The 20316-nt window shown below is 36.1% G+C and overlaps 1 protein-coding gene and 1 long non-coding RNA gene across 2 annotated transcripts; one reads left to right on the forward strand and one right to left on the reverse strand.

The window, feature by feature from the left end:
• Window positions 1-675: 675 nt before the first annotated feature.
• LOC122483263 lies at window positions 676-19461 on the forward strand. The gene is made up of 3 exons (XR_006297369.1): window positions 676-1107; window positions 10695-10777; window positions 19085-19461. It is a non-coding gene; the product is annotated as an uncharacterized LOC122483263 (long non-coding RNA).
• Window positions 2341-10984, reverse strand: TMEM126A (transmembrane protein 126A). The gene is made up of 5 exons (XM_043580063.1): window positions 10855-10984; window positions 8477-8575; window positions 5220-5413; window positions 3070-3184; window positions 2341-2582 (listed from the first exon to the last, which is right to left on the reverse strand). The coding sequence occupies exons 2-5, from the start codon at window positions 8566-8568 to the stop codon at window positions 2390-2392; spliced, it is 594 nt and encodes a 197-aa protein (XP_043435998.1). The 5' UTR covers window positions 8569-8575; window positions 10855-10984; the 3' UTR covers window positions 2341-2389.
• Window positions 19462-20316: the final 855 nt, after the last annotated feature.

A 20316-nucleotide genomic window follows, 5' to 3' on the forward strand; every position in this document is an offset into this window, starting at 1 on the left:
ACTGAACTGAACTATTAAAAGCTCTCTAAGGGTAGTGTTCTTAAGGTCTTAGCTACAAATGACTATTTCCCTAAATTGTAAGGAAGACCACAGCAAGTTTACATGTCATTTACCTGCCCCCATCCAAGTTTTGGTAAAGTAGATTTGTAGCAACAGATGTAAAATAACATTGTCTCTTGCTTATATTGTCCATTTTTACTAATTGGAAAGATGATCTAAAAATATATATGGTAGAGGATGGAGATGTTAGAAAGTAATTCTTTTTGGTTACAGACACCATTGTAAACTCTTGTATGGATTTATAGATGGTATTAAGGTAGAAGTGTTTCAGCACAAGAAAACAATTTGTACTGAGTTACCAGTTTAGTTGTCAGAGGCTTTTGAATTATCCAGGTTGATTGCGCCATTCTTTTTCTTTAAGGAGTCTAATTTAGTAATATGGATTTCTTATTTTTGAAATCAGGAGTTTTAACTTTTGCTGTGATAAGTAGAACTCTCCTTTAAATAAAAATGACAGAATGTAAAGTATATAATTTTGGGTCAGAGAGCTTTAAATTTTTTTCTTAATGTTTATTCATTTTTCGAGGGAGAGACAGAGCATGAGTGGGGGAGGAGCAGAGAAAGAGGGAAACACAGAATCTGAAGCAGGTTCCAGGCTCTGAGCTGTCAGCACAGAGCCTGATGCGGGCTTCAAACCCATGAACCATGAGATTATGACCTAAGCTGAAGTTGGATGCCTAACCAACTGAGCCACCCAGGCACCCCAGGATTAGAGAGCTTTAAGTAAAGCATATTCATTATAGAAAACTGAGAAAATACAGAAAGGAACCAAAAACAAAAAGAAAAATCACCACTAATTCTCTAACCCAGAGAATATTCATAGTAAAATATAGATTTCTTTTGCTTTGTAATTGGGATCGTTCTATATATAAATTTGTTAGGGAATACATTTTAAGGTACTTGTTGAACATCATCTTTCTGAAATATTTAAAATGAATTTTGAATTTTGTTAATTTTGTTTGAATTTAAAAATATTTAGCTGTACTGCTTTCTTTTCTTTGAGGAGACCCTGAAAGCCTGTTTCACTCATGAGGCTGCATTTTCTAGGTAACAAGCTAAATTAAATTCTCCTTTCATGTAATTAAGTAGCATAAGATTATATAACAGATACATCACTATATTTGAAAGGAATAAATAAGATGCTTGTGAATATGTTGTGGGAGGACACTTTATTTGGTAAGATTGGCTTGTTTCATAAAGGAGTGTTAGTCTAGATCCACACTGTTCAGTACTGTAGTCATTACTCACATGTGGCTAAAAACTTTAAAGGTAAAAATGAAGTTTTCCAGTTGCACTAGTTACATCTCAGCCACATAAGGATAGTAGCTAGTTACCATGGTGATTTAGATGCTTTCACTTAAGAAAATAGTTTAAAGAAATGAGATGAAAAGTTTTAGGAAGAGGAATGTAATACGTCACTTAGAAAATTTAAATGATCTGTCTTAGGAAATGAGGAATATTAGATGAGGCTATTTCAGAAAACAAAACCGGGAGCAATAGGAAGAGTGTTCTATTTAAGTGCTACTATTTATGTCAGGTGGTGGGTTAGTCAACTTCCATATATTACATAATACGAATCTTGAGTGAGGTTACTGTTGAAGAAACTGAGGACCAGAGAGGTTAAGTTGCTCAACACCACACAGCTTAAAAAAAAAAAAAGTCTGGGTATGTGACCCCAAAGGGTTATCCCATACTAGATGGAATCTTCAGAGGTAGAATTTGCCTTGATCTTCCAAGAACATAGATTTCCAGAGATAATTAAGATGACTTTTTAAATCGTTAACTCTATCATTCTATCACTGTATTGGCAATATCAACATATCAGCTCCAGCTGAGCCTACCATCTTTAAGACTGTAAGAATTGATCCCTCTGTGAGGAAGGTTGTTAAATATGTTCTAAACTTCTATGGATTAATAATACCAATGGAAAGAGTGAATTGGGAAAACGGAAGTGTGAGTAACATTTGCTGTAGTGAACTGATCCTCATCCCTGCCTCCCATTTTCATTCCAGCTTGGATTCTTTATGAGGCTTTCAGTTAAAAATGCTGTAAGGCTATTTTTCCTGTATTATGGACCAAAATATGCTTAATGTAAAAGAGTGGAGCAAGTGAAGTGAAAGAGAACATTGGGCAAATTAAAGAAGTTACACTCTTGTTTAAAGGGATGGCCCTTACTGGTATTCAGCCTTGTGTTGCCTTGTGTAGCCTTAATGTTATCGGTCCCAGAACTGTACCTCATGTGATAAATTAACAAATGTATGTTTATTCATACACTAGACATTTATTCATACATTACAGTTTTATTTTTGTGTACAAAGTTGTTTAACAATCACTGAATTTCTAGGCCAGGTTCAGGTAACTGAAGAGCCTTTATAACTAATTTATATTGTCTAGATCCAAGGTATGCTGCAAACATGGTCTGGAGCAAAATGGGAAATAACATCTTTCTAAAGACAGGCTTAGAAATTCTAGTCCAGTAAGTTAAGATGTTTCCTTTTTCTGGTAGCAGGGCTGACTCATACCTATAAGAAAACATTGAGACAATTCTCTAGAATAAAGACAGTTGTATCAAATGGTATAATATCTATTAATCCCAGAAGTCTTAAGATAAAACTAGTTTAGGTAAAGATTAAGATAATTCGGTTATTCTCTTTGATGTCACTAGTCTTTAAAACCATACTTTTGGGTTTTTTGACCCTTTATCCACTTTACCTTTGAAGGCTCATATAGCTTATATTGCTAGATATGAATTCATCAGAAAATAACTGCAATATTTGGCTTATAGCTAGCCATTTTGTGATGGAATTTTTCTTTAATGAGCTCTCATGCTTGGCAGAGTAATGTTTGCAGCTTTGTAGCTGGCATTCAATAAACAAATTAAGGTTACGAACCTATATACCCAAGAGGTATAGTGGCATCAATTTCTAGAACTGTTTTCAAATTCTTGAGAAGTAGTCATTTATATATTTTTGAAGTTTTTCAATGATTATGAGGAAAAAAAAATCCTACCTGGCTGCTAGGCCACCATTCACAGGTATAGCCAAGAAAACAGGGTACAGACCACCAAAAACAAGACCAACCAGTCCACCCCGTGTTATGGTACAGGTTTCACAATTCAAATCACCTAGGAAATAAATCAGTTCTAAAATGGTCATGATAGTCAAGCAAACATGATTTTAAAAATGCAAGCTTATCTTAAATGTGTCACAAAGAACTCAATTTTCAGGCAGCAAATACACATCTACAAGGCATATTAGAAGGTATAATATGTATGGATAACCTAAAATGGCCATGAATAACGAAACCATCTTAGGAAAAATACTCTAATTTGTTTTGAACTTGAATATAATAATCTCAGTTTGCACTGCTTCTGCTTTCTGCACTTGTATTGGCAAACCTGAGGTAATCTGTCTTCAGGAAACTTGTAACTCATTTTTAAAAAATGATTTGTACTTCATTTTCTGTTTTTATATTATATAGCGTGACTATTTTCAGAAAATTCTTTATTCATTTACAAATTAGTATAAGCTATTTTAAAAACAGAAAGCTAAATTAATAACTTTTTTTTTTTTTTTTTAAATTTTTTTTTTTTCACGTTTATTTTTATTTTTTGGGACAGAGAGAGACAGAGCATGAACGGGGGAGGGGCAGAGAGAGAGGGAGACACAGAATCGGAAACAGGCTCCAGGCTCTGAGCCATCAGCCCAGAGCCTGACGCGGGGCTCGAACTCACGGACCGCGAGATCGTGACCTGGCTGAAGTCGGACGCTTAACCGACTGCGCCACCCAGGCGCCCCCAATAACTTTAAGTTTTAGTCTGTTCGGTTCACTGGGTGGTAGGTTTCCCTAGATCTTAAAAATTCTTTCCACAGTGATCATGGGGATTCATGCAAAATATTCATCCAGTTTAAACCAATTTGGAACACTTAAGAGAATTTAAGTGGACTATCTCCCTTCCATCTGACCATCACCTGCAGTAATAATATTTTTATTTGAAATCAGTCAAAAAATTTTCATGATTAGCCATACAGGCATACCTTGTTTTATTGTGCTTCATTTTATCATGCTTTGCAGGTAATGCGTTTTTTTTTTTTTAATTGAAGGTTTGTGGCAACTCTGTTTTGCGTAAGTCTGTAGGCACCATTTTCCCAGCAGCATTTGCCCACTTCATGTCTCTGTGTCATATTTTGGTAATTCTCATAACATTTCACACTTTTTCATTATTGTTACATTTGTTATGGTGAATGGTGATCTGTAACCAGTGATTACCACTCGTTCAAAGCTTAAATGACAGCAATATTTTTAAGGTACATGCATTGGTTTTTTTAGACATAATGCTATTGTACACTTTAAACAGACTATAGCATATTGTAAACATAACTTTTATATGCACTGGGAAACCAAAAAATTCTCTGGACTTTGCTAAAACATTCACTTTATTGCAGTAGTCTGGCTAACCTGCAATATCTCCAAGGTATGCTTATACTGAAAGCACTCAGCACATACGGTAAACAATCAAAAGGAAATGAAGTCTCCATATATTTGTAATTCTTGTATATACATTTAGTGCATTGGGAGATTTAATCTATAAAGGGTCTTATTCCCTTCAGTTTCCCCCCCCCCCCCTTTTTTCCTCTATACAATTTTTTTGAAAACTAAGGCAGCAGGGTGCCTGGGTGGCTCAGTCGGTTAAGTGTGACTTTGGCTCAGGTCATGATCTCACAGTCTGTGAGTTCGAGCCCCACGTCGGGCTCTGTGCTGACAGCTAAGAGCCTGGAGCCTGTTTCAGATTCTGTGTCTCCCTCTCTCTCTGACCCTCCCCCATTCATGCTCTGTCTCTATCTCAAAAATAAATAAACGTTAAAAAAGAAAAAAGAAAACTAAGGAAGCATTTAAAAAAAATTACACATATTTCTTTAAGTATTGTGGGAAAGAACTTAGCTAAAGAAAACTATAACTGCTATGAGTGTGCATTTCACTTGCATAGAAGACTAACTTGTTATATGAACTGCCACTTTACACAGGCTAGCAAGTTTCAGTCTTATCCATGCACCGACTAAGATATATCATATTAACCTGGTGTTAATATTTAAGGATTAATGTAAAGTGCAAATAATATATACCAAAGCAAACTCTGGTGATAGTGAAATCGAATTTACCTGTATTCAAAGGTAGATTTACAAAACCTTTGTAAGATGCATGCGCAGTCAAAAATGGGATCACTGCCATTGGTAAGCCAGCAGCTATACGAGCCTGTGTCACGTTTAAGATGCGTCGAAAAAGACTATTTGCTATTAGACCACAGAGAGCAGCATTAAGTCCGATATAAACTGATCCATGTTCAAATAGATTCCTGAATGGTGAGAAAAAAAGAGTAACTTTTTTTGTGTGTGCTGTCCAACAATTCTGGTGTAAACACGACAGAATTATAGGAATAACAGGATACCACATTTATCCCTTAGAGTTCCGTAAAACAAAAACCTTTTAGAATAATGTTTTATGTATAGATTTTTATTCTAAGGTCTTTTGAATTTGTTCAACAATTAAGGATAGAGTGATACATTTAGATCTTGCTGAATGGACTTTGTGATTTTGCATGAGACAGTATAGAAATTTCCCACAACAATGTAACCGGGAGGAGCTTCTGAAGGGTCTTGTGAATGCCTCTTTGGGCTCCCACAATACCCAATACTTAACTCTAGCACAACAGGTGATAAGGTGGATCTATCTTACAAACACTTCTATGTCAGGCTTCCCCACCAGTCTTCAAGTAAATAACTTGAAGATAATGGATACAAAGATATATTTGTCTTGTTTTCAGTAGCACCTGACACCTAAAAGGCATTCATTAAGGTGAAATTAATAGGTTTCCTTTCACTTTACCCTGAAGGATTAGAATCAGGATAGGGAGGTGGAGGAGTACTAATATTTAAGGGATATCCTATGCTAGGTACTTTACAACAACCCACTGGAATAAAGAAGAAATTTATGTTTTGAGCTAGTAAGTGGTAGAATTGGTTTTTAGCCAAGGTATGTATGAATTTTACAATGCATGTTCCATGCTTTCTTTAGTTTTGGAAAAAATAATACCTAAACTTATTGGTGGATACTGAAAGTACTCCAGACTCTTTAGCCTACCACTTTTCTACCACCTGCCTTGCCATTTACAACACAGGCATCAAACTCTAAAAATTTCTCATTATTTATTTAGCCAGACGACCCACACAATGCCCCCTAATTTCTGTGGTTAACACTCATCTTAAAAAGTTTTTCTAGGAATTCCTAATTGAGCTTCCTACATTGTATAAGGTATTACTTTTCTTACCTGTCACTCTGCAATCATAATGGTGCTTGTCATTCAATCACTGAGTACCTACTACACGCAGCAGACTTGATGCTGGAGACAAAAAATTATCTATCTTCTACCTTCAGTGTTTTCATAGTTTATTATTGGAGGATGAAAGACATGTGAGCATGAGATAAAACAAGTCTATTGAAATGGTAATGGAAGTATAAGAGAGAGGCAGTATAGAAACTTAGGGTACACAAGATATATTTAAAAAGTGAGGAGAGCCTAGAGAACCTTCCAAACAATAACAGAAAACCCATGAAAGTGAAAGACCTACATATTTTTGTATTTTTGAATAGCAAAGTTTATGGCCTCCCAAATTTTAATTTCTTATGGTTTAGAGTCACATTTTTTAGTTAGTAATTCAGTACAAAACAGTTACTATCTAGCAGCTCCTTTGCAAGTCAGTTTTCCAAGAAAGTGCCTATATTACTAGAAACTCATGACTGTTTGGCAAGACACACACAAAACAACTAGACAACATGAATGAAACACATGAAATAGAAGATCACAATTAAGTGGCAATGAAATATATGGTACATAAAATTATTTTGTAGATCAGAAAGTGAAGTTTTTGATATTAAAGTTTCATACACCTCAGGACTTTTCAAATACCTATTAAACATATCTAATGATAATGCAAGACCAGGTGAGGATTCAAACTTAAGAGAACAAGGATAAGAAAATAGGAATGGGAAAAATATGAAATAAGTCAAAGATAAGGAGACACTGTCATCTGCCCTGTTCAGGTGCCAATGCCTGAGAGCAATTTTTACTTCCAAATTAAAGCTAGCTTACTATGCAGTTCCAGCTTACTTCCCCACTGTTTCTGCATTCTTATTTGGTGAAAGTCCCAGTGAGATAGCCTGCTCTTTTCAAAGCTGCCACCACCTATTATGTCAGTCTTTCTGGCTCTCTACCTTACTGAGCTGGAAACATGGACACAGGCCCTTTATTGCTTGAAAAGTTCTGTTACCTCCCTCAGGAAAACAACAAAAGGACGTACAATGTGTGTGTGTGTGTGTGTGTGGTGGGGGAAGAGCTGTAGGATATACAGCTTATGAAATCTCACCAAGTTCTTATTGCTGCCCTTGGTCTATAGGTTCTCTCTTGTTGGGCTAAGTAGCAGCAAGACTGGAATTTACTCAAGAATGTATCTGGAATTTACTCCAAAATGTATTTCAAATCCACCTTTTTCATGTCCAATGACTCCACCCCTGCCATCACCACCTACCAACATTACTATACCAGTTTTCTTACTGGTCTTAAATTTCTCTCCTACCTTAAATCTAGTTCCCCAAAGCAACTGGAATGTTCTTTAGAAATGTTACCTGGATCACATCATTCCCTGCTTAGAACTCTTCCTTTTCCTTCAATCTTATGCCCACTTCCCTGTTTTTCAGTAACACTGGTTCCTCAGGTATGATCAACATTTTGCCACCTTGTGGCCTAGGCATATGCCATCCCCTCTGCCTGAGATACTGTGTCTCTCTCCTCCCTAGGCTGGCTCGCCTTCATGCTTTTTGGTCTCATAATTTCTCTTTAAATGGAACCTATTCAGAGAGGTCTTCTTGCTATAGAAATGCACTATTCAGTGCTGTCTTCAGAGATACTGTTTCCTATATAGCCTTTTTCTATTTAATAATATAGATCTTTAAGCCATGATCTCATTTCTCTGGCATTTCTTGTCATGTGTGTCACATGGCATTCTCTTAGACTGTAAAACATAGTTCTAGAAATAAACTGACAAGACAATTTAAAAGCCATCTTAAAGGTCTATTATTTAGATGAGTCTATAAATGTTCACATCTGACTATACTCTTACCCAAATGGAAAAACTGAGCACTATCATATAATTAGATATGTCCAAAGGCATGAATTCTAGCCTTAACTTCAAGCAAAATAGTTAACCTCTCCTGGTCTTGGGTTTTCTCAGTAAGGCAAGAAAAAGAACTCAGTTTCCTTCTGACATTTTATGTTTATATTCAAATCAAATAAATGTGAGATAATGAAGGAATGATGAAAATTCACCTGGTAAAAGATATTTTTAAATTTAAATTAAATTACCTTTCTGCTTCTGGGAGGTGGCTAATTTTTCTGGTTATGATATTGAAAATTAAGTCTTCCTTGACAGTATCATCTGGTTCATGATTTTTCATCTTGAGCCTTAAAAAATTAAAATATTTCTCAATAATATGTATCTATAGAAAAACAACAAAAAGGCTTATAAAAAGCTTTATAAATACCATAAATATTTAATTAAAGAATTAGCTATAGCTTGAATTCATAATCTGAAAAATCAATGCATACATACCATACCAAAAAATATATTCTAAGTGAAATAGAATCAGAACATGAAAAGCAACCCATAAAGCTTCTAGGAAATACAGAATAGCTTTATAATCCTTAAAATATTTCTGAATTTGTAAACAGCACTAAACACCTAAAGCTAACATTAAGCCAATATTAACTGATTAAAATTAAGAACTTGGGTTGATCAATAGCTACTATAAAGATAAGCCAGTCTGGGAGAAAATGTCTGCAATATAACTGACAGAGGAGCAGTTAGTACCCAGAATATGTAAAGAAGTGCATATATCAAGAAAAAGGCAAGCAACCCAATAGAAAAGTTGGCACAAGGTTTGAACAGGTACTTTCACAAAGAGGGAAGCAAACAGCCAATAAATATGAAAATATGTTTAACCTCATTATAAAAAATTAAAACCACCATGAGATATCAGTCTGTACCTGGGTTGGCTAAATTAAAACCTCACAATTTCAATTACTGGCAAAAATGCTGGGTAACTGGAACTCTCATGTGCCACTGGTCAAAGTGTACACTGTACCCACTTTGGATACAACCACTTTAGAATAAAGAATTTGGTATTGTTTAGTAGGTAGAAGAAACATATAATCAATTTCACTTTCAGGTATACCCTAAAGCAGAAATCTGCACACTTTCTCTAAAGGGCCAGCTAGTAATGTAGAGTAGAGGGATGGTGAACTATGAGTATTAGCCTGAAGATTTAGCTCATTAAACAAGATTTCAAGGTAGCAGAGTTCAAAGCAAAAGTTCAGAAATAACAGCAAAATACAACACAGTTTTATGAAATTAGATTTTTGTTATACATTTGCTATGAGATTAACTTACAACACCGATTTCTTGCTGGGTACCTGTTAGATATAAGACCTCATTTGGAACATGTTGAGTGAAATGAAATTTAATATCCCTAGATATAAAATTAATAAGTACAATATAGACTTAGAAATTTACATCTAGTTTCCTGGACACAAACTTTTTGAGGGTCTTGGTTATAGTACCATGACAGACACCATCTCTGACCTACAGGAACTTTGAATAATTCTGTTTATGTGCTGGAGGCGCACGTGTGTTGTGTGGATAGATATATAAATTCAGTATATACAGAGAAATTTGGGGCGCCTGGCTGGCTCAGTCAGTTAAGCCACTGACTTCAGCTCGGGTCGTGATCTCGCTGTTCCTGAGTTCAAGACCCCTCTGCGCTGACACCGCAGAGCCTGGAGCCTGTTTCAGATTCTGTCTCCCTCCCTCTCTGCCCCTCCCCCGCTCACGCTCTGTCCCTCCTTCTAAAATAGATATTATTAAAAAAATCTAAAAAATGTACTGAGAAAGTGTACGATGTATATAGTTCTGAAATAAATTGTTTCCTTAGAAAGTCCAGCCTGCTGCTGGACTAGTTTTCTATTTTATGCTCTGCATATTGACGAGGTTCCGAGTTCTGTGAACTAGCTTTTTCTAACATGTGGCTATTAAAAGTCTTCCTTAATTCAAAAAAGTTCTGCCATAGCAGCCTGCAGTAGGCCTTTGTATCTGCGTCACTAACAATAAATCCAGGGGTGCCTGGCTGCTCAGTCCGAAGAGCATGCGACTCTTGATCTCGGGGGTCCTCAGTTCAAAGAGCATGCGACTCTTTTGATTTCGGGGGTCGTGAGTTTGAGCCCCACTTTGGGTGTAAAGATTACTTTCAAAAAAATTTTTAATAAAATAAAAACAAAAACATAATGAATCCAAGTCCAAAACAATGTCACCTTTAAATCCTACAAACATTTTTAAAAGCTTTTGCCTTAGCTATCTCACATCCCTCAGGATAGCTCTTAGATAGGCAAAGGGCCAAGTGGGGCCTCTGAAAATTAAGTTAGGCCAGGGTCACCCTGGCTATTAGCAGTAAAGCCAGGATTAAATTCAAACGCAGGATTTTTTTTTTTTTCTATTAGCTTAATTTAAATATAAGGTCTTTTCTTCTAGGATGTAAAGTGAAGAGACGGTAGGCGTCGTCTCCCCTCCTCCCTCTTCCGACCCAGTCAGTGGATCTCATTCCCGTGCTGCAGGTGAGCGGCACGTCACCGCGCTGTACCTCTCTTGGTACCCGAGCATGTACTGCACCCTTTCCCCAGAATGCCATTACCTTATGCTCTGCTCACAACCCTCCTCGGAACGCTGGGGTTCACGCCAACCTTTGCTCAACTAGCCTGAACGCAGCCATCTTTGGCTGACACGTGACTCGGGTCAGGCAGGCGCCGGGTCGCGGGCGCTGATTGGGCTTCCAGCACAGAGGTTGCCTGCAGTAGTAACTTCCTGCTGGGGGAGTTTAGCTGAGGGAAGTGGTGGGCCGCTGAGTGAGGAGTGGGTTTTCGGCGAGCGCAGAGGGTACTTGTTAACAACCTATCCCCCGCCTTCCAGGACAGAGTCTGTGGAAATTGTGCAATTTCGGTATCAGAGTGACCGTAATGCTTCTCCTTTCACTGAAAACCTAGCTTGGACACATTACTTCAGTTCCTGGCCAATAGAGCCAACCTCATGTGTTGAGATAGGGTATATAGAAAACTGCACAGCCCTTGGCATGCTATAGGTAGTTAAAAGAAGCTGAGATTTCTTGGCTCCATCGGTTTTTTATTCTCCCTTGAATCTTAAGTTCCCGTGCTACGTTGTGATCTGGTTAAATGTTCCACCACAGTCTGAACACCTCAAGAGCAAGCGAGAGTTTTTTTTTTGTTTTTTGTTTTTTTTTTTTTTTTTTTTTTCCTGAGGATCTCTGGTGCCCTGCTGAGGACTGCTTATTAAAAAAAAGGGTTGGGTGAATTATGGTGAAAGAAAAACTAGAGAGTGAGAGAGCTAGTGGCTTCGTTAGTCAGAACAATTGAGAACCAAAGTCTTGGACCAAGCCTCTGAAGACCTCTCAGTTCTCATCTCCATTGGTTCTTTTCTCATCTATAAAACAGGAGGGGAACTAATACTCTCCTTGATTATTTTGTAAAGTTGTGAGGATCCTATAAAAGTGCTTGCCAAGGTTGCTTTGGAAATCACTGAGCTTTATCAAGGAGAAAGAGGTATTCAAAATAAAGAGGGAAAATTTCATTGGCGAGGTGAGCAGGAGAAGAGCGCCCAAAACTCCTTTGGCTGGCAGGAATTTATCCAATGTCAAATCGTCGCTGGTCAATAAACCAGAAAATTAAAACAGGTCCTCAGATTCCAAGCCAAAAAGCCAGTATACTCCTCACCTGGAAAGTTTCCTAGGTAAAAGTCAGAGACAGTTTGAGAAAACCAGCTTAAGATGCTAACCGTAACGTCTGTTCGCACGCGTGAGTGCGTGCGCAAGTGACTACTTTGTCTCCATTCTATACTCATTCAAATTTAATTTTTAACGGTTTTAAGCTAATTTTAAAATCTATAAATATTCATGCTGTACAGTATCTGCAGCATGCCATTCTGAAGTAATAAAAGCAATTTAGTAATTGAGATTTTATTTAAAAAATCAGTTCTTCACAAGAAGAAACGTCCATTTCATCTAAATTCTCAAATTATTAGCTTAAATTGTTTACTATATTTTCTTATTAGCCTTTAAGTCTGTAGAATGGGTAGTGAGATCACATTTCTCTTGTTATCTATCATTTGTGTCTTCTCTTTTTTGAGTGTCTGGTCAATCTGGCTAATGGTTGGTTTGATCTTCTCAAGTAACCGGATTGTTTTTTCTTTTTTAAATTTCATTGTGGTTTGTTTGTTGTTTTTTTTTTCGTTGTTTTTTTGTCTTCAATTTGATTGTTTTGTACTTTGATCTGTATTATTTGTTTTCTTCTTCCTACCTGGGATTTAGTTGCTCCTCTATAATTTTTTTTTAATTAATTTATTTATTTTGAGGTGCAGGGGAGGGACAGAGGGACAGAGAATCCCAAGCAGGCTCACACCAGCAGCACAGAACCTGTAATGGGGCTCCAACCCACTAACATGATATCATGACCTGAGCTGAAATCAAGAATCAGGGGCTTATCTCCAAATTCTTTAGGAAGGAGCTGAGGTCATTTGAAGTGAGATCTTTCCCCCACCCCCAACATATGTGTTTAGTGCTATGAATTTCCCTCCAAGTACTGCTTTAACTGTATCCCACATATTTTGAATTGTTTATCATTTTAATTTGGTTCAAAACACCTTCTTTTTTAAATTTTTTTAAATGTTTATTTATTTTTGAGAGAGAGACAGAGAGATAGAGTGTGAGTGGGGAGGGGAAGACAGAGAAGGAGACACCGAATCTGAAGCAGGCTCCAGGCTCTGAGCGTCAGCACAGAGCCCGATGTGGGGCTCGAACTCAAGAACTGAACCATGAGATCATGACCTGAGCCAAAGTTGGATGCTTAAACGACTGAGTCAGCCAGGAGCCCCTGGTTCAAAACACTTTCTAATTTCTCTTTGCTTTTTTTCTTTGATCCATGAGTTATTTAGAAGTATGTTTATTAGTTTTCTAATAGTTCCAATTCTCCATGTACCTGTTAATATTTCTAATTCAATTCCATTGTGGTCACAGAATATACTTTGTATGATTTGGATCCTTTAAAATTTATTGATATTTATAGCCCAGATTCTGGTCCATGATGATAAATGTTCCATGTTTGATTGAAAATAATGTATATGCTGCTGTTGTCGTGCCAAGTGTTCTAAAACATCAGTTATCACAAATTGGTTGATAGCATTGTTTAAGACTTTTTACCCTTTCTGAATTGCTACCAACTTGTTCTATCAATCAATGAGAGGTTAATGAAATCTCCAACTATTATGGAAATTTTCCTATTGTTCCTTTCAATTCTATCAGTTCTTGCTTCATGTGTTTTGAAGTTCCATATTATATGAATAAATATTTAGGATAAATTGATCCCTGTATAACTATGAAATTACCTTCTTAATACTTGGTAATATCTTTTGCTTTGTAATTCACTTTGTTTAATATTAATATAGCTACTACAGTAACTTTTTAAAATTAGTATAAATATGACATAGCTTTCCCTATCCTTTTGCTTTTTAACCTACTTGTGTCTTTGTACTTAATGCAGGCTTTATAGGCAGGAGATAATTGGATTTTTAAAATCTAAATTGACAATTTCTGACTTTTAATGAAGGGGGGTGGTTAGGCCATTTGTATTTAATATGATTTTTATATCCCAGGGTTTAAAATATATCACCTTGAAATCTGTTTTCTATTTCTTCCATCTGTTCTATGTCCCCCTTTTCTTTCTGCTTTTGTTTGTTTGTTTTGACTAATTGAATATTTTTTATTACATTCTATTCATTTACTGGCCTATTACCTACAGTTCTTTTTAAAAATTGCAATGATTGCTTTAGCATGTATAGTACTGTATACACCTGTTTTAGTTTCCTCAGGCTACTATAAGAAAGTACCAGAAACTGGGCAGCTTACAACAACAAATTTATTTGCTCACTGTTTTGGAGGCTAGAAATCTGAAATCAATGTATTGGCAGGGTTGGTTCCTACTGGAGGTGTTGAAGGACAATTTGTTCCATGCTTCTCTCCTAGCTTCTGGTGTTTGCTGGCAAACCTTGATGTCTCTGGTCAATGCATTGCTCCAATTTCTTCTGTATTCACATGGCATCTATCCCTGTGTCTTTGTGCCTTCACAGGGTCTTTTCCCCTCTGTGTGTGCCTATGTACCCAAATTTCTCTAGTCTAATGAAAATGCTAGTCATTCATTAAGGGCCCACCCTAATCCAATATACCTCATCTTAACTTGATTACATCTGCAAAGACTCTGTTTCCAAATAAGGATGCATTCACAGGTACTGAGGATTAGAACTTGCAAATATATTTTGGAGGGACACAATTAAACCTGCAACATCTTTAACTTATCACAACCTATCTTCAAGTAATATTATACCATTTTATGTATGATAAAAGAATGTTACAACAGTATACTTTTCTTTATTTCTTCTTGGTCTTTTTATTATTATCATACATTTACTTCTAAGTATGTTATAAACAACACAATACATGGTTATTTTTTGTTTATTTCAATGGTCATTTGTCTTTGAAAGCATTTTTTTTAATGTTTATTTGTTTTTGAGAGAGAGCGAGCAAGCACACATATAAGCTGGGGAGGGGTGGCACACAAGCCAGGGGTGGGTGGTACAGAGAGGGAGACACAGAATCCAAAGCAGGTTTCAGGCTCTGAACTGTCAGCATAGAGCCCAATGCGGGGCTCGAACTCACAAGCCATGAGATCATGACCTGAACTGAAGTCGAAGGCTCAACGGACTGAGCCACCCAGGTTTCCCTGAAAACACTTTTAAAACTAAGAAAATTTACCTTTATCCACATATTTTCCATCTGTAGTACTCTTCATTCTCTTTATTTTTATTTATTTATTTTATTTTATTTTTATTCATTTTAGCCTTTCAATTTTATTTTTTATTATAAAATATGTAAATGTTTGAAGACAAAAATTGGGAATTACTATTGGTAATTAGTTGCACATATAGTAATAATTAATTGGAAGCAAAATATTACATTTCAAAGTATGATATTCAAATTATGATAAGCATATCCTTATCAAAACTGTTAATTTATTTTTTTAATTTTTATTTAGATTCCAGTTAACATGTAGTGTAATATTGGATTCAGGAGTAGAATTTAGTGATTCATCACTTACATATAACACCCAATGCTCAACACAACAAGAGCCCTCCTTAATACCCCTTCATTCTTTTTATAGATATTCCATTTGGTATCATTTTCTTTCTACTGTCATTTCTTAGAATGCAAATCTTCTGGTAGTGAATTCTCTCACATTTTTCCAACTCTAAAAAGTATTTAACCTTAGTTTTAAAATTGTGGTAAAAAACACATAACATCAAATTTACCATGTTAACCATTTTAAAATGTTTGTTTCAGTAATGTTAAGTATATTCAGTGTTATGCAACAGATCTCTATATTTTTTCTTTTTTTTTTTTTAGATTTTTTAATGTTTTTATTTTATTTTTGAGAGAGAGAGACAGAGTGTGAGTGGGGGAGAGGCAGAGAGAGAGAGGGAGACAAAGAATGTAAAGCTGGCTCCAGGCTCTGAGCTGTCAGCACAGAGCCTGACTCAAGGCTCGAACCCACGAAATGTGAGACCATGACCTGAGCTGAAGTCAGATGCTTAACTGACTGAGCCACCCAGGAGCCCCTATAATTTTTTCTCTACTGAAACTCTATACCCACTTAATACTAATTACTCCTCTCCACTCCTCTCAGCCTTTGGTAAACACCTTTCTACTTTCTGTTTCTTTGGATTTAGCTACTTTAGATACTTCATATGAGTGGAATCATACTTTATTTGTTCTTTTGTGACTGGCTTATTTTATTTAGTAAATTTCCATCCATTCTGCAGCATGTTACAGGATTTACTGCTTTTTAAAGAATGCATAATACTATGGCGCACCTGGGTGGCTTAATCAGTTAAGCATCTGACTTTGGTTCAGGTCACGATCTCACAGTTCTGTGAGTTTGAGCCCTGCATCTGATGAGCTGAAGCCCCACCTTGGGTGTGCCCCACTTCTCTCTCTCTCTCTCTCTCTCTCTCTCTCTCTCTCTCTCTCTCTCTCTCTCTCTTTCTTTCTTTCTCTGCCCCTTGTGGGGTTCTCTTTCTCCCCATCTCTCTCTGCCCCTCACTCACTTGCTCCCTCTCTCTCTCTCTCAAAAAAATGAAAAAGAATGAATAATATTCCAAGTATGTATATGTAGGTACCACATTTTCTTTATCCATTTAGTCAATCATGAACATTGGATTGTTTCATCACTTGGCTATTGTGAGTAATGCTACAAAGAACATGGGTGTGCAAATATCATTTCAAGCCTCTGCTTTGAATGCTATTGTATACATACCCAGAAGTGAGATTACTGGATCATGTGGTATTTCTATTTTTATTTTTTTGAGGAATTGCCATACTGTTTTCCATGATGGCTGCACCATCTTACACTCCTACCAGCATGGCACAAATGTTCCAACTTTTCCATTTCCTTGTCAGCACTTATTTTTTGTTCTTTTGATAGTGGCCATCCTGATGAGTGTGAGAGGGTATCTCATAGTGGTTTTACTTTGCATGCCCCTGATGATTTGTGATGTTGAGCATCTTTTTGTGTGCTTATTGGCCATTTGTGTATATTCTTTAGGAAAATGTCTGTTGAAGTCATTTGTCATATATTAATTGGATTTATTTTGTTTTGCACAGGCTTTTTTTGTTGCCTGTGCTTTTGATGTCATAGCCAAGAAATTATTGCCAAATCCAATGTACTGAAGTTCATTTTTCTATGTTTACTTATAGGAGTTGTGTAGTTTTTGGTCTTTAATCACATTTTAGTCTTTAATCCATTTTGAGTTAGTTTTGGATATGGAGTATGGAAAAGATCCAACTGTATGTATGTATGTATGTATGTGGATATCCAGTTTTCCAAACCCCATTTATTTGAGGAGACCATCCTTTTCCCATTATATAGTTTTGACAGCCTTGTCAATAATCATTTGCCCATATATGCCAAGATTTATTTCTGGAATATCTATTGTGTTCCATTGGTTGATATATCTATCTTTATGACAGCCCGTCATCTTACTTACTGTTGCTTTGTACTATGTTTTGACATAAGAAGTGTGAGGCCTCCAACTTTGTTCTTTTTCAAGAATGTTTTGGCTAGTCAGGATACCTTGATATTCCATATGAATTTTAAGATATTTTTTTCTATTTCTGAAAAAAATGCCATTGATATTTTGATAGGGATTGCATTGACTCTGTAGATCAATTTGGGTCATATGGATATTTGAACCATACTGAGTCTTCCAATCCAGAAGCACAGGGTGTCTTTCCATGTATTTTGTCTTCTTTAATATTTTTAGCAATGTTTTGTAGTTTTGAGTCAATGAGTCTTTCACCTCCCTGAATAAATGTATTCTTAAGTATTTTATCCTTTTCAATGGTATATTAATTGGGTTTATTTTCTTAATTTCTTTCTTGGATTGAGCATTGTTACTGTTATTGACAACTGTCTTGGATTGAGCATTGTTATTGTTATTGACAACTAATTTTTGTGTGTTGCTTTTGTATCCTGCAAATTTGTTGAAATAGTTTTTAGTTGTAATAGTTTTTTTTTTTTTCTGGGATTTTTAGGTTTTTCTACATATAAGAGTATGTCATTTGAGAACAGAGATAATTTTACTTTTTCCCCCAATTTCTTATCTAATTACTTTTGCTAGAACTTCAAGTACTACATTGAATAGTGTTGTCAAGAATGGACATGTTTGGGGCACCTGGGTGGCGCAGTCGATTAAGCGTCCGACTTCAGCCAGGTCACGATCTTGCGGACCGTGAGTTCGAGCCCCGCGTCAGGCTCTGGGCTGATGGCTCAGAGCCTGGAGCCTGTTTCTGATTCTGTGTCTCCCTCTCTCTCTGCCCCCCCCCCCCCCCGTTCATGCTCTGTCTCTCTCTGTCCCAAAAATAAATAAACGTTGAAAAAAAAATTAAAAAAAAAAAATAAAAAGAGTGGACATGTTTGCTTTGTTCTTCATCTTAGTGAAGGAGCTTTCAGTCTTCTACCATTGAGTATATTAGCTATGAGATTTCCATATGTGGCTTTTATTACATTGGGGTAGTTTTCTTCTATTCTAATTTATTGAGTAACTGTTATCATAAGAGATATTTAATTTTTCTGTATTGAGATGATCATGTGGTTTTGTCCTTGATTTTGTTAATGAGATATATTACATTGATTGATATTTTTATATTGAACCATCCTTGTTTTCCAAGTATAAATTCCACTTGGTCATTGTATATGAACTTTTTGATGTTCTTTTGAATTTAGTTTGCCAATATTTTGTTTAGGATCTTTGCATCAATATGAACCAAGAATATTGTTCTATAACTTTCTCGGATCTTTAACTTTTTTTGTTTTAATATCAGGATAATGCTGTAATACTGGGTTCATAGAATGACTTTGCAGGTATTCCCTTCTCTTAAACTCATAGGCAGAGTTTGAGCAGGACTGGTATTGATTCTTTAAATGTTTGGTATAATTCTTCAGTGAAGCCATTTGCTCATAAACTTTTCTTTGTTGGGAGCTTTTTAATCACAGCTTCAGTCTCCTTACTAGTTATAGGTCTGTTCAGATTTTTTATTTCTTCATGATTCAATCTTGATGGGTTAGATGTTCCTAGGAATTTGTCCATTTCATCTAAGTTATCCAATTTGTTGGCATATAATTATTGATTGTAGAGACTATTGATAGTAGTCTCGCATGATCCTTGTTAATTTGGGGTCATAAGTTGTAAAATCCCTGCTTTCATTTCTATTTTAGCTCTTTGAGTCTTCTTTCTTCTTTTTTAAGTTAATCTAGCACCATCATCAACTAGACTTGGAAGAAAACCTCAGGAAATTCTTTGAGGGTAAGAAATACAAGTCCCTGGATCTGTGGTCCAAGAAGACACATACCATGTGCTGTGACTTAACCGGCACCAGGAGAACCTGAAGACCAAGTAGCAGCAGCAGCAGCAGCAGCAGCAGGAGTGCTGCAGAAGGTCAAGGCCTGAGCATCGGCATCAATAAAACAAAAAAACTGGGAAAAAATATGACTATCATATAATCTCATCATTTCACTTCTGGGTATTTATCTGAAGGAAACAAAAACACTATCTCCAAAAGATATATGCACTCCCAGGTTTATTGCAGTACTTGATAATAGCCAAGATATAGACTCAACCTATATGTTTATTGATGGATGAATGGATAAAGAAAATGTGATATACATCCACACAATTGAATAGTATTCAGCCATAAAAAGAAGGAAATCTTGCCATTTGTGGCAACATGGATGGACCTTGAGGTCCATTATACTAAATGAAATGTCAGACAAAGAAAGACAAATACCATTGATCTCAGTTACATGTGGCATTTAAAACAAACAAACAAACAAACAACAACAACAACAAAACCAACCCATAAATACAGATTAACAGATTGGTGGTTGCCAGAGGTGGGGGATAAAGGATGCGTGAAATGGTGAAGGTGGTCAAAAGGTACAAACTTTCAGTTATAAATAAGTAAGTCCTGGGAGTGTAATGTACAGCATAGTGACCACAGTGAATAACACTGTATTGTAATTTTGAAATTTGCTGAGACAGTAAATCTTGAAAGTTCTCATCACAAGAAAAAGATATTTGTAATTATGTGTGGTGATGAATGTTAATTAGGCTTATTGTGATAATTTTGAAATATACACATATATTGAATCATTATGTTGTACACCTGAAACTAATATGTTAATTATATCTCAATAAAAAAGAAACCAAAATATAAATACTTTAAAAAACAATTAAAACTTCATAATTTATAAAAAGAAACTAAGTAAACAGGCTTTTTTATGTGTGAAGAAGAAAAAAATGAAGGGAGTTGTATAATGGTCATCTGTTGTGGACTTATTAATTTGCCTGTGTGACTACCTATAGAAAGGATGCAGAATCAAAGGACAGATAGGTTTTTCAGTTTGACACGCTCAGCAAGAACATGCAGGAGAACATGTAGGAGGGCCAATAGTGGTCTGCCTCTCCTGACACTGATGTC

The sequence above is a fragment of the Prionailurus bengalensis genome, chromosome D1 (genome assembly GCF_016509475.1).
Source record: "Prionailurus bengalensis isolate Pbe53 chromosome D1, Fcat_Pben_1.1_paternal_pri, whole genome shotgun sequence".
NCBI classification, from domain to species: Eukaryota; Metazoa; Chordata; class Mammalia; order Carnivora; family Felidae; genus Prionailurus; species Prionailurus bengalensis.